The 13446-nt window shown below is 38.7% G+C and overlaps 5 protein-coding genes across 7 annotated transcripts; 3 read left to right on the forward strand and 2 right to left on the reverse strand.

Moving 5' to 3' along the window:
- The first annotated feature begins 80 nt into the window (after window positions 1–80).
- On the forward strand, window positions 81–1986 carry LOC108598818 (probable serine hydrolase). Of its 3 annotated transcripts, none has more exons than XM_017985566.1 (3): window positions 81–181; window positions 519–640; window positions 692–1986. In XM_017985566.1, the coding sequence occupies exons 2-3, from the start codon at window positions 527–529 to the stop codon at window positions 1634–1636; spliced, it is 1059 nt and encodes a 352-aa protein (XP_017841055.1). In that variant the 5' UTR covers window positions 81–181; window positions 519–526; the 3' UTR covers window positions 1637–1986. The 3 variants fall into 3 exon arrangements, with proteins under 3 accessions (XP_017841055.1, XP_017841053.1, XP_017841056.1); XM_017985564.1 differs by lacking the exon at window positions 81–181 and adding an exon at window positions 294–349; XM_017985567.1 differs by lacking the exon at window positions 81–181 and adding an exon at window positions 380–440.
- A 1704-nt stretch (window positions 1987–3690) lies between these two features.
- Window positions 3691–4220, reverse strand: LOC108599368 (pupal cuticle protein Edg-78E). The gene is made up of 2 exons (XM_017986173.1): window positions 4194–4220; window positions 3691–4124 (listed from the first exon to the last, which is right to left on the reverse strand). The coding sequence occupies exons 1-2, from the start codon at window positions 4203–4205 to the stop codon at window positions 3777–3779; spliced, it is 360 nt and encodes a 119-aa protein (XP_017841662.1). The 5' UTR covers window positions 4206–4220; the 3' UTR covers window positions 3691–3776.
- Window positions 4221–6292: 2072 nt separating this feature from the next.
- On the forward strand, window positions 6293–6837 carry LOC108599307 (pupal cuticle protein Edg-78E). The gene is made up of 2 exons (XM_017986109.1): window positions 6293–6374; window positions 6442–6837. Exons 1-2 carry the CDS (start codon window positions 6363–6365, stop codon window positions 6790–6792), a joined length of 363 nt encoding a protein of 120 aa, XP_017841598.1. The 5' UTR covers window positions 6293–6362; the 3' UTR covers window positions 6793–6837.
- A 669-nt stretch (window positions 6838–7506) lies between these two features.
- LOC108599271 (pupal cuticle protein Edg-78E) lies at window positions 7507–8411 on the reverse strand. Its single transcript, XM_017986068.2, has 2 exons — window positions 8388–8411; window positions 7507–8320 (listed from the first exon to the last, which is right to left on the reverse strand). The coding sequence occupies exons 1-2, from the start codon at window positions 8397–8399 to the stop codon at window positions 7913–7915; spliced, it is 420 nt and encodes a 139-aa protein (XP_017841557.1). The 5' UTR covers window positions 8400–8411; the 3' UTR covers window positions 7507–7912.
- Window positions 8412–11019: 2608 nt separating this feature from the next.
- LOC108599347 (pupal cuticle protein Edg-78E) lies at window positions 11020–11870 on the forward strand. Its single transcript, XM_017986150.2, has 2 exons — window positions 11020–11195; window positions 11252–11870. The coding sequence occupies exons 1-2, from the start codon at window positions 11172–11174 to the stop codon at window positions 11645–11647; spliced, it is 420 nt and encodes a 139-aa protein (XP_017841639.1). The 5' UTR covers window positions 11020–11171; the 3' UTR covers window positions 11648–11870.
- The last annotated feature ends 1576 nt before the right edge of the window (window positions 11871–13446 follow it).

Genomic DNA, 13446 nt, shown 5'->3' on the forward strand with positions numbered 1-13446 from the left:
TAGCTCATCTCTAATACCCGTCCTCTCTCAGACTTAGATTTTATCAGCTGTTTTGCTTAGTTTATTACTGCTTAGTTAATTTTTGAGCTTATTTTTGTAAAACAAAGTTGCTGATTAAAAGAGGCAACTGAAAAAAAATAATACGTTATATATTAGATATAAAGAGCCAATCAAAATAAGTGTGAGTAAGAACTGAATAAATGTTTTTTTATGTAAGTCAAAAGCGCAGACGCAACTGCAACAGTTTGTTTTGTTATTGATTTTGTTGCTTGCAGCAGGTGACCTTGAACTTTGTAACCCGTTATAAATGTAATGTTGCAACTTGCAGCGCAGAAAAATGCAAATGACAGTAACTATTTAGTTTTTCGCATTTGTCCTAAAATTTTCAATACACTTTGTGCTCAGCTTAACTTATCAGTGTCGCGACTGATAATCTCCAAGTATTAACACTGATAAGCAATGCTTTTAACACTTGGAATAAAGTCTTTTTTCCGTATTTAACTTTTAACCAATTTCAGCGAACATCATGGAATTCGAGCTGGATGATAATTGTAGTGATGGCGCCCTAAATGAGGAGATTGATCTCAAGCAGCGTTACAGGCACGTAGGCGATCTCACCGGCGAGCCGCCAACTCGACAAGTAAGTGTGCACTTTGTACTTTGATACTTGATTAATAAATGTGCTTTTCAGTTTGCTGAAATTACAATTACTGTGCCCTGGGGCCATATATCTGGCAAATGGTTTGGCCCGCAGAATGTTCAACCCATATTGGGACTGCATGGCTGGCAGGATAATGCGGCTACATTTGATTTGCTGGTGCCTTTCTTAGCACCCGATGTGGCTTTTCTATCAATAGATTTGCCTGGCCATGGACTTTCCTCGCGTTTGCCGGATGGCTGCTACTACAATGCAGTAGATAATCTATATGTGATAAGGCTGATTATGAAGCAGTACAAGTGGGAGAAGGTATCGCTGGTGGGACACTCCATGTCTGCTATTATATGCTTTGTATTTGCCGCCGTGTTTCCGGATAAAGTGGACATGGTTATAGCTATTGATGCTTTGAAGCCGCATCAGCGTCCCTATCCATCGGTCATACGCACCATGGAGACGCGTCTGGATGAATTTTTGCGCGAGGACGAACGCAATCGCAGCAAGAACGAGCCGCCTAGCTACACATACGACGAGCTCATTGAGCGCCTCTACATAGGTACATTCAACTCGGTTAAAAAGGAACTCTGCAAGCACATGCTGGCACGAAACATACAAAAGTCTGGCAAGTATCCAGATAAATACTTTTTCACACGTGATCGACGCCTGAAATTCTACAACTACGCCATTGGCTCGCAGGAGCTGTGCATGGAGATGGCTCGTCGCATTTCCTGTCCATATTTCTTTATCAAGGGCCTGCAGTCTTCGTATTTTGAGGATAAAAAGTACTATGACGAAGTGCTGGAGGTGTTATTGAAAAAGCCCAATTTCGAGTATCTAGAGGTTGATGGCACGCATCATATGCATATGAACAATCCTCAGGATATCATTGAACCTTTCAATAACTTTATACAACGCTTCGGACCAGCTGCTGCTGCAGCAGCGCGTCTAAAGGCCAAGGAAGTGGCTGACAGCAAGCTTTAGAGTGAAGTACACAATCTCCACTTGTAAATTCAGTATAAACTAGGGTCAATCAGGGCTAATTTATTGTTGCTGCGGTGATTCTGTGTATCGCTAACACATGGCTTTTATTTTTACTTACATACCTACATATATACGCTTAATTGTATACGCTATAAATATATAGACATACTAAAGGTTGTTCGCATCGATTTTACGTGTTGAAGGATAACAAGGAACTGGTTATGCGTGCTGCCGCAGTTGTAACCTTAATGGTTGCTTAACCCCTTTGTGCCTTTAATTTTTGTTTTCTTTAAATTTAATAATTATTGTTTAAAGTTATGCGCAGCAAGTTGGCGTTTTCATAATATTATTTTAGTAATTATAATTGTTTTACATTAAACAAAAATTGTAATTTTAATGGGTTAACCGCACATCAAGCCACATGTGTATTATGCAGGGCGCTCATAAAGCGCCGGCAGCTGACCTACTTACACTTACACGTTGGCTCGTAGAATCCACAAGACGCAGCGAAAGTGTTAATAACCGTGAAACCAGTTTTGGGAGCACCCCGTCGATAGCGGCGATTGCATCATGTTTTAGACTCTTTCTGGGTATTTATTTCTTTTGGCGGTCAGCTGTCGGATTTACATTGAAATGACAAATTAAATATATACAATTTTTGCAACAAGAAAATTGAAGAAGATACAACTGAGTTGTTGGAGTTGTTGGCCCTGCAGCATCCATGTCTGCATTATGCATTAATTTAAGACTGATCGCTGTGTATTTTTAAATTTTATACTTTTCACCTCGACCGAATATGCTTAAGTTTAGCTTGATAAATGAATGCGTTACATATTTTATAGTTTAAGGAAGTTTATTAGTTTAATGTATTTGCTAGTGGTGTGGGAATAGTATCGCCCGTTGGTTGGTAACCGTTTTCATCGCCGGTGTAGGTAATGGCGACTTTCTCGCCATTAGGAGCCAATAGAACCAGTATTGACAACATTATCTCCAGACTCCTGCTGGCTAATGGCATTGCTACTATCTTTGTTGAATTGATAGCTGCCGTCACCAGCGTTGGAAGAGTTGAACTCATGAATCGCCTGAGCGTTCGCGTCGTTATTACCAGCCTGGGCGCAAAGCAGCAACTAGGCAAATAGTCTGTAAATTATTAAAATTTGCATGTTAGTTGTTGATCCTTTGTAATCAGTATAAACGCGCTGCACTCACAAGTTTGAACATCTTGCTGCAGTTATCAAAATTACAGTGTTTGGTTGGGATGAAGAGACAAACGCTTTTATAGCCGGCAGAATTAGGCGCAGACTAGACCTGTCTAATCCACTATATCATAACTTATTGTATGCGTAGGCAAACGTACAATTTATGTATTTAATATGTGCATATTTTATGCAAAAATCAAATACTTGAATTTACTTAAAATTCGGAGTAAAAATTAGCAACAACCTGAACTAAAAATAAAATCAATTAAATTGATTTTTTTACGATCAATTAATGACAAGAAAAGGCAGAGCTGGCAGAGCTAAAAACTATCCTAAGCCCTAGACTATTTATTTATTTCGTTTTAATTAAATTGATAATAACAGGATTTTCTTGTTCAATGACGTCAAACTGTTGTAGGCAGTTTTCAGCTTATGCTGCGTTTGGAGATCCTTAAAGTCGCGATCCTTCGCTATATTTGTCACCACAGGCTTCGACTTCTGCAGCTGCTGGACACGACTTTGGCTCGAGGTATACGCAACGCTCCAGATCAGATCTCCATGCTTTCAATTCGATGCGGAAGTTGAACGTTAGATTTTATTATCCATTTTTCATTTTATACAGCCAGCTCTGCAATCACGCACCAATCTGTCTGTATATTGCTAGTTTTATCCCTAAGTATCTAGCTGAGTTTCCAGGATATGATGCAGCATCTCCTGGCCTTCACCGCCTGGCACTTGCCTGTGTTTAGCTGCATATTTCACACGGAAGCCCAGCTCTCAATCGAGCATAGTGGAAGATTCCACTAGTTATAGTTTAAACATTCACATAAGCAAGGTTATTTGTTATATCGAACTGCTCATCACTTGATTAAAAATATCAAGCTATAGCTTTTGGTTTATTGCGGAGTATAGTTTGTAAACGAAAATTGTTGTAGTTTAACTTAAAATCTTTGTTGTGAGTGAGAGGCAATGTAAGCCAACGACCTCAGGATATATTCTGGGACTGGGTGTGGTGTGGGAATAGCATCGCCCTGTGGATGGTAACCATTTTCATCAGCGGTGTAGGTAATCTGGATTCGTTGGCCGTCCTGAGAAACAAAGCCAAATTCACCAGCTACGCCGGCGGCATTTCCAGACGCTTGCTGGCTAATGCCATTGCTAGTCGAGAAGACAAAGTTATAGTTGCCTTCAGCATCGGGGGTATCGAACTTCTCACTTGTCACATGAGCGTTCTTGTTGATGTTATCGGCCTGGGCGCAGACCAGCAGAGCGGCAATCAAGCAAATGGTCTGTAAATTGTTAAAGTTTCCATATTAGTTTTATATCCTTAGTAGTCAGTATCAACGCGCAGCACTCACAAGTTTGAACATCTTGCTATAGTTTTCAAGATCACTCTGTATGATTGAGTTGAAGATGCAAACGCTTTTATAGCAGATGGCAGAGTTAGGCGCAGACGCCAACGCAGACGCACGTCTTGGCCTGTCTAATCCGCCATAAGCGTAAGCATGCGTTGTATGTATTAACTATGTGCATATTTTAGGCAAAAAGCAATGAGCTAAATTTACATAAAATTCAGAGCAAAATACAAATAAAAGGCAGCAACCTAAATTGAAAATGAAAAAGTGCTTAAAGTGGCTTAGGTTTGGTTTTTGTTTTTATTTTTTTTAGCCTAGCTGCCGCACTTAACGACATTTGTTGTTATTGTTGTTGCTGCTCAAAGATGGAACAACTTTTATGTTTAATTAATCACAAGAGCGAGCAGCGCTTGCACAAGCAACTAAAGTTTACCCTACACTTGCTTTTTAAAACTATTTATTTCAAGTTTAAATTTAGACTTGTCATCCGCGCCATACTAAATATCTAATGGGTAACTGCAAACCAATTTATCAATTTCGTTTTCATGGGCCATTTGGAATTCTGGCAAACCAGTTTAATCATTTAATTAGGCAATATAGATGAATTCTTAGCCAAAAAAAAATTCCAAACTATTTAGCATACAAATTTGTAGTGCGATGATAAATTAGCCAAGTCTGGCATGGAATCAATTCCGCAAAACACATACACACACACATACATACGGGTGTAAGGCACTAATGAAATGGCAATTAATAGACTATGGTACAAGCCCATTGGAGCACTCTAAGCAATTGCCACGTGTAAAAACAAATGACTTAGAACACAAACTTGCTCAACAACTTAACGACATGCCCGAAATGCAAAAACTAGAATTGCTAAAATGTCAAACTAATTTTATGCCTTTGCTTTGGATTTAAATGATAGATTCTGCAATTTGTATATATGAATGTCGTATATTTGTCAGCACTTTACTCAAGAGGGTAGTTTGTAAAGTATGCAAGCCGAAACTAGTTTCGCACTAAAATAAATTATTTATATTGAGCGAATAAATCTTTTAAAAATATGCAGATTGTATTGAAAATGCAATAAATTTGGGGGTAAAAATACATTTGAAAGTTTGTCATTAGAGCGCGTTGGATTGCTTGATTGCTTGTATATTACTTCAGTTTATTTAGCTGGAACATCTTAATTATCTATAACAAAAGCAGCGTTTGTTCAATAAAACAAGTTTTTGCTAGGGTTTTTTTAAGCAAACATATTTACTTATTTTATTTTTAGTTTATTTTATTTAAAGCATTCAACTATCAAATCATTCAATGGGCTTAACACTGTTTAAATTTGAAATGTTAACAAAACCACACGCCTAATTTACAATATCTCATCTTGATCTTTTAGTAGTGTGTTTGCCCCCAGGGGGGTGAGGCTGTCAGCTATTTTGAATGTTGACCTTGCGCATCCAAGCATTTCAACAACTTTTTCAAGCTGGACAATTTGTGCCGGCTACCAAACGGGCACGTGCACCTGACGAGCGTCAAACCAAACTTCAACAGCAACAGCAACAACAACAACAACAACAACGAAGCGCCCTCGGCAACAACAGTGTGAGGTGTAAAAAGCAAATCAAAATCATTGAGAGTTGGTCTAAAGCGTAGCTATTATATACTATATACACAAAGCCCAAAATAATTTAATATTTTTAGTGAAAAGTCAAGAGCGGCGTGAGGCAAAAACTGACAACGAATTAAAGCATGTAAAATAAATTGCTGGTAAATGACTCATGTGTTTTAAAAGGCTCCGTATCGATTTGAATCGTAGCTAACCGCATTTCATTTGCTGCTGCTCCTGCTCTGGTTGTTGTTGTTGTTAATGTTTCGATTATGATAATATGATTTTTTGGCAATTATTATTGTTGCGCATTGCTGAGAGCTGCGCTGCGCTGCGCTGCAAGAGCAAGAGCAAGAGCAAGAGCAAGAGCAAGAGCAAGAGATGTCAGTAAAAAGTCATTAAAACCCGTTTGCCAAAATGAAACAGAAAAAAAGCAACACCCGAAAACCCAACTACCATGGACATATAAAAGACGCCACGCCGCTGAGTAGAGCAAGCAGTTGCAGCAACCACAGTCAACTTACAACACTCGCCAGAGCCCATCTTCCACCACAACAAGCAGCATCATGTACAAATATGTAAGTGTCCCCCCCACAAGCAGCAATTGCAGCAGTTCCTTTGCTAAACTCTCCACTACGATTGCAGCTGTTCTGTCTCGCTCTCATTGGCTGCGCCTGCGCCGACAATATCAACAAGGACGCACAGATACGCAGCTTCCAGAACGACGCATCCGATGCTGAGGGCAACTATCAGTACGCCTACGAGACCAGCAATGGCATTCAGGTGCAGGAAGCCGGCAATCCACAGGGAGTGCGTGGTGCCGTTGCCTATGTCTCGCCCGAGGGCGAACAAATCTCGCTGAGCTACACCGCCGATGAGGAGGGCTACCATCCCGTGGGTGATCATCTGCCCACACCACCACCCGTGCCCGCCTATGTGCTGCGCGCCCTCGAATACATTCGCACACATCCACCAGCGCAGAAGGATGATCAGTAAACGATAATTCGCGTATTGTTCTGCACTTAGCATCCACACAGCATCCACATCCACATTCACATCCACACAAAGTATTGTGGCAGTCATTTGTTATATAGAGACATACATACATATGCACGTTATTAGTTCTTATCGTAGTTATCGTTAAATAAAGTTCGTCAATTAATGCAGTGAACACTTGAGCGGAAAATCTTTTGCTGTACTTTCAAGGAATTGCCAAGAATATCTAAAAATGTAAAAAAATGTTGACGAAAGTTTTCTAAAAATCGAAAGCATTTGACTACTTCAACACATATTTCCAGAATGCAACGAATACAACAGCATTTCATTAATAAACCATACAGAAGTCAGAAGAGCAACCGCTCTCCGAACTCGAAGGGCCTCTTAAGTTTTCTTTTCTTTAGAGAGCAACTTTTGTATTGACACTGTGAACTTCGATGTTAATAAAAATTCTACTTTGGCTCTCAGACAAAGTCTCTGAGAGCGTAGGTAATTTTTATACGAAGTTGTAATCCGGCAGTCTAGCTGCTGCCTAGCTAGCTTTGATGCTCATACCCATTGTAGAATGATGTAAAGCCACAAGCTCAAAGATTTTACGCATACCAAAGACAATAACAAAAAAGAAGGTATAAAGTTGTTTGTTGCAAACATTTGTAAGCAACGGATTTATTAATTATTTCTTAATTGTTCGACAGTGCCGAACGTGTTGGGGAACTTTGCAAATGCTTAGATTGTATGGAAACTTGAAAATTCAATCAATAGATTCTCAGGAATATTTGGCTATTGACTGGGCAAACAAAGACGTCATAATGTCCACATGATTTTGTGAAGATAATGTGCTAACAAGACTTGATTTGTTAGGGTCTGACGAAGATCAAATAAAAGCTGTGTCTATGTAAATAAGATTTTTATTTGCCTAAAGTGGAAAAATATGTTATAAATAATTCGCTGTGTGCCTTAAGCAAAAGCAAGAAACGCGGAAATGATGTGATCGGAGATTCTAAGCATTTGCGCCGCTTTAACTTACAACAACTAGCAACAGTTCGATGCACATGTATTTTATATATATCTATAGCTATATGATAGATCAGCCTTCTGAAGCACTTGACAATGAATGCGCCTAGAACGTTTGTCGCTTAAGCGTGCCATCCTCGTTGTGTGTGCGAATGTACTCCAAGGACTCTAGAATGTAGCTCGGTGTGGGCGGCGGCTGTGGCAGATGTCGACCCACCACATGGAAGCCCAGCTCATCGGCTATGTAGCGTGTTTCGATGAGCACACCCTCGGGTGAGGTGTAGCTGAAAATGCCAATGGTTTCAAGTGCGTTGCCCGCTGCCTGCACGTCGATGCCATTGCTGGTCTTGAAGGCGTACTTGAATACGCCCTCATCGTCCGCTGGCTGCACGCGATAGTCCGTTATTTGAGCATCCCGCTCACTGCCGCCCACCAGGCGGCGTATGCGTCGTATGCGCACCAGTCGGGCATCCAGTTGGCTGCAGAATAGCGCCAGGCACAATAAGCTGCTTAACTGCAGCGAAAGCATTTGTAATCATTTATTTAATTTCACAAGGTTTGATGTATTGAGAGACGCTTACAATAATTCGCATATTTCTTGCCGTTGCTGCTGCACAATCACAAAATTATAAATTCACTTAATATTTATTGAGTTTCGTATATTTCGTATCCAAGACGCGCTGATCTCACTGCGAGCTGTGTGAGGTTCAAAGTTAGCCGCCGTACTGCGCTTTAGGCCAGCGCATGTTACCAACTTTATATATATGAGAGCGACAAAAACTTTGCTTGGGCCCCAAAGCAAAACCGATGAAAAACCAATAAACATAATCAAGTGTCAATAGCTTTGGGTTTCGGTTTCGGTGGTCTATTGTTTGTGAACATGCTGGCAGCATCTTCGCTCGCAATTATAGACGCGAAACATGATCGAAGCCCCCGCTGATACTGACTGCTTCGTTCAATCATTTCCGTTAGCTGGTTTATTGACACAGAATATTTATGGCCCAGAGAGTGCACTTTATGAGCAGACGAAAAGAATTATTAGAATATTAACATAATTTATTACCAGCTATTTGCCAATTAGAACCCCAAGCTCTTTGTTGTTCGCTACTGGCAGCACTCCTTCAACTAACTAATGAGCTCATTAATGCTTAATTCCCATCATTAGAACCTGTTGAGTTTAAGTTTGAGTGATTGTACCATTACTCAAAGCAACTTGCGATGCTTTTACTTTCAAGCTAAGCTCAAATATGGAGCTGCTCTTAAGCTAAGAGCACAGATGGCATTCTCTTATACGGAAGCGCTTGCAATGCTTGCGCTTTGATTTTTATCTCCATGTTAGAGCACATTCCATTTGCTTTTGCATATATTTAAAAGCCATCAAATCATAAAATCAGATAGCATGCAAAACAATAGCTTGGTCTGTATATTCATAAAGAGTTCAACAACATATTAAATAGAACACATAAATTTCTATCGGAAGTAGTTCCGCCTAGACGATATGCTACCAAATTGGGCAACTTAACCTATTGAAAAAGCAGCATGAGCAAAATGACCATAAAGTCAACCAACTAATGAGTCGCCTTTCATAACGGGAATTACGTATACGCCAGTTATGCTAATGCTGCCAGAATGGAATTTCAATGCTGCCGCCTCCATAGACAAGAAGTTTGCATAAACTTATTCAGTTTATTTCAGATTCACTTTTTATTAAAAAGTGTTGAGCTTTGAATTATATTAAAAATCTATGCGATTTCCAGTTAGCTATGCTGCTGAGCAGCTCAATCGCTGCATGACTGCATTGGTTAAAAATATACAAATGTTTGTATTTGTACCATTCAAGAGTATTTGATAATCGACCATAATATCTTTAATGATTCCCCAAAGCAATAAATATATTTTCAGTTTAGTTTGCACTTAACTGTGAGGTCTGCTGTCAACTGAAAAGTTCCAAAAAAATATTTCACACCACAACAAAAGTTGGATTAACTGAAATTCGAGTTTTTCGTGTTTCGCATATCGCTGCTTAGCAATCATCAGCAGGTTCTAAGGCTAAGCTGTTATTAAATTAAATCTATTAATTATGTTGTCCATGAAGGAATTAAGTTAAAAATACAGCGCAGCAGCTTTTCGCAACAAAATATAAATTTAAATAATAATTATGTCGAAATTGAAAACAAATTTTCAACAAAAGTTTGCCCTTGTGCGGCTAGTTAACGCAATTTTATTAAATTTATTTTAAATAATTTTAAATTCTTAAAATGTCAGAGGCTCATGCACATGCACACACACACATACACACATATATACATGCAAAGCATATTGATTGATTAAGTGATTGATTTTTTATGCTCAGACCGCCTTGAGCGCGCGGCAAGTTGTTAGGGAATTTGCCGTTAAATATGTATTTATGTATATGCATATGGATCATTGCTGAGTGTGTATGCGTGTGTGTCGATCTCGTGCAAGGTCTAGGTCTGCATAGTTTAAGGTTGATGCCGCCGCCACAGTGTGGCAAAGCTGCAATGAAAATTTAAGGCAGACTTCAGTTTGGGAACTCGTTTTGAGCGCCTTGCGTGACGATTGTTAAATAACGCATTTCGATATGGCCAATATATCAAGTTCATTAATCAGTGACAGACAAAATGTTATAATTGTACTAAAAAACGTTTCAATAAATTGCACTGGCACAAGCAATAAATATTTAGCTTTAACACACCGCTTGCGTGTTCTTCAAGAATTTAAATACACTTGAAATTAATTAGCGCAGTTGTTTTGAATTAGCTGCTTCATTAATTGAACTTGACTGCTATTTTAGCAGTTCTGCACCACTGTGCGCACCAGTGTGCGGTCAGTGTCAACGCATGTAATTGAGCTTGAGCTGGTGACACACCCAGCGAATCGTCTGCTTTATTGTTTTGCCTAAACTATTATCGAAATATTTGACATAAATCAAAGAAACAAGTTAGTTGGCCGCGGCTGCAACTCATAAGCATTCATGCATCTTTAATAATATTCATTTGATTATTTAACTAATATTTGCCTTTGTTTGTGTGTAAATTATACGCTGCGAGTTTCAGATTTTTAGAACTGACCGCTTAACAATGAAACAAAAGTTTTTTAAGCTCTGAGAGAGTTATCAGAACTGTGGATAATATTAAAAGCTTCCTTGTGCATTTGCCAAATGCTTTTTTGGCAGTTCTCAATTAACTTTCGAGCTTAGCAGTTGTCGTCGTCGGTGCAGCTTTCAACGCGCTAGCAATTAGATCAATGCCCGCATCTTGCCCGACGTCTTAATCCAGTAAAACAACAAATACATATCGAATTATACTATATATTGATTATATAGAACACTGCAGTATTTTACAATGAATGTGCGCCTGTTTGACAAGGTTTGTTTGTTGTTCTGTTTACTTTGGTACTTGGCCTAACCATTATGCCTGCCTAGCAATCGCTGTTGCTGCTGCTCCTGCTCTGCACTCTGCTGTTGCTCACAGATGCTGCACCAACCAAATCGACTAGGACAACGAAGCGTCCAGCCAAACCAAACGCCCGACCACACACCATCTACTATCGCTATGATTCGCCCAATAAGCTGGGACACTACAACTTTGAGTTTCAGACCTCCAATGGCATAACCACCAAAGGCGCTGGCAATGAGCATGGCGCTGTGGGCGTGGTGCAGTACGTTTCGCTGGAGGGTCTGCCCGTCACCTTCACCTATGTAGCCGATGCCAATGGATATCAGCCGAGTGGAGATTATATGCCCAAGCACTTGCAGCGTCAGCTAGAATATATTCGTACGCATCCGACGGTCAATGAGCCCAAGTCGCGGCATTGGTGATGTCGTCCACTTGTACTTCAATAATTTTCAATTAACTGTAAAACAATTGAGTGTTTGTGAAGTCTCCGTATCGTTACGCATCTAAGCACAATTTGTGTTTAATTTAATTACCTTAAAATGCAAATGTGACAAACTCAAATAACAAACAACGTCAAAAGCTGGTCAGCAAACCGCTTTAATTACATGCCAAAAACAAAAAAAAATAACTACAAACAAACAAAAATGCAATGTTTTATTTTTATATATTTATTTATAAATATATATCAAAGCTCATTTTGAATAAGCCAATACTTGAGATTGAGTTATGAAACATAAACCAGTCAGCTAGATGTAGCAAATGTCAAAAGCAGTTCATGTCCCAAAAAGAATTTAAAATTCAATTAGTTTCGATAAATTATGAATAAACCAACTAAAAATTGCTTCTAACTTTTTATGGATGCAATGCAAAAAAGATTTGTCACCCTAGGTGCTAATAGATCTGCATAATAAATGGCTTTGATCTGGCATTAAGATTAACTAAGAAATATTTTTGGATAAACAAGTTCCATAGCTGACATTTATAAATCCATCTGCAATTGTCAGCCGTTAGTAAGTATCTTAATTCATTCATGCGTATGTTACCTTGGTTAGAACGCCTTTCGAAATCGAAAACATTTAAATTGATGCCACTGCCACTCATTTGCGCCCACATGCAAATTAAGGCCACTGCATAATATTGACCGCGTCTTTAAATTGAAGATTATGTAACCAGACTAATAAACTCAAGAGCTGTCACATTTAACTTTTAATGTCAACCAAAAGGCCGTTTAGTAAACTAACAAAACCGCTGCTGCAACTAATAAGACTAAAAAAAAAGTAATCTCAACTTAGCCAGCGTCCTTCACTCAGGTTTATTTATTCACACATTCTCAAGTTAACCAAAGTTGGATTTCGTTTTAAGTACTGCAAGGTTGACAAATTAGCCCGTAACCAAAGGCAAAAGTTCAAAGTTAGAAAGTTAAAAAAATACACAACGCAAAATTTTAATTTATGAAAGCGGAAGTAACAGCTACATTTTTTTTCGTTTTTTTTAATAAATTAATACAGCTGACAGAATTATTCCATAATTTTTACAGCCACGCGCATACAGGTTTCCAAATGAAATGCCAACCACGGATTTATTGCACCGCAAACTCAATTAAAATGCCTATTAAGATTAAGCATCAGTTAAAGACTTGCAGCAACTTTGAGGTTTTAATGCGAGTTGCCAAAAATATGAGACACAAAGGCAAATTAAGAGTACAACAAAATGATTATTGTGCAAATCATAAAATTATAAACAATAGCGCAAAATGTTAACCATTTAGTTGAATGATCTCTCAAATGATTTGCAAATTTAAATTAATTTCTTAAGCTTGCATTATGTTTCTATATATCGCACATCACATATCGCGGCCTTATCGACAAACCCAAATCAGCGTCAACATGCGAATCAAATACCAAGCAAAACCAAGAAAAACACAAAGACAAGCTCGCTGTTGAGTTTTGTTTTTGTTTTTCACACGTTCGCATATCTTTACATTGTTTCCATTTCAATACAATTCAATTATACATACAATGTGCAGTATGTGTATGTGTTTGTATGTATGCATGTGTGGGTGTGTCTGAGTGGTTATGTATTATAATGATAACATGTGAGTTCCACACTCTGACACTGTTAATCGTCAAACTGGAATACAAATTGGATTACACGCAATTAGGAGATGCTAATTGTATTTATATATATATGTATATTTTTTTACATTTTTCTTAGGCTTTTA

This window comes from Drosophila busckii, chromosome 3L (genome assembly GCF_011750605.1).
Source record: "Drosophila busckii strain San Diego stock center, stock number 13000-0081.31 chromosome 3L, ASM1175060v1, whole genome shotgun sequence".
Lineage (NCBI taxonomy): Eukaryota > Metazoa > Arthropoda > Insecta > Diptera > Drosophilidae > Drosophila > Drosophila busckii.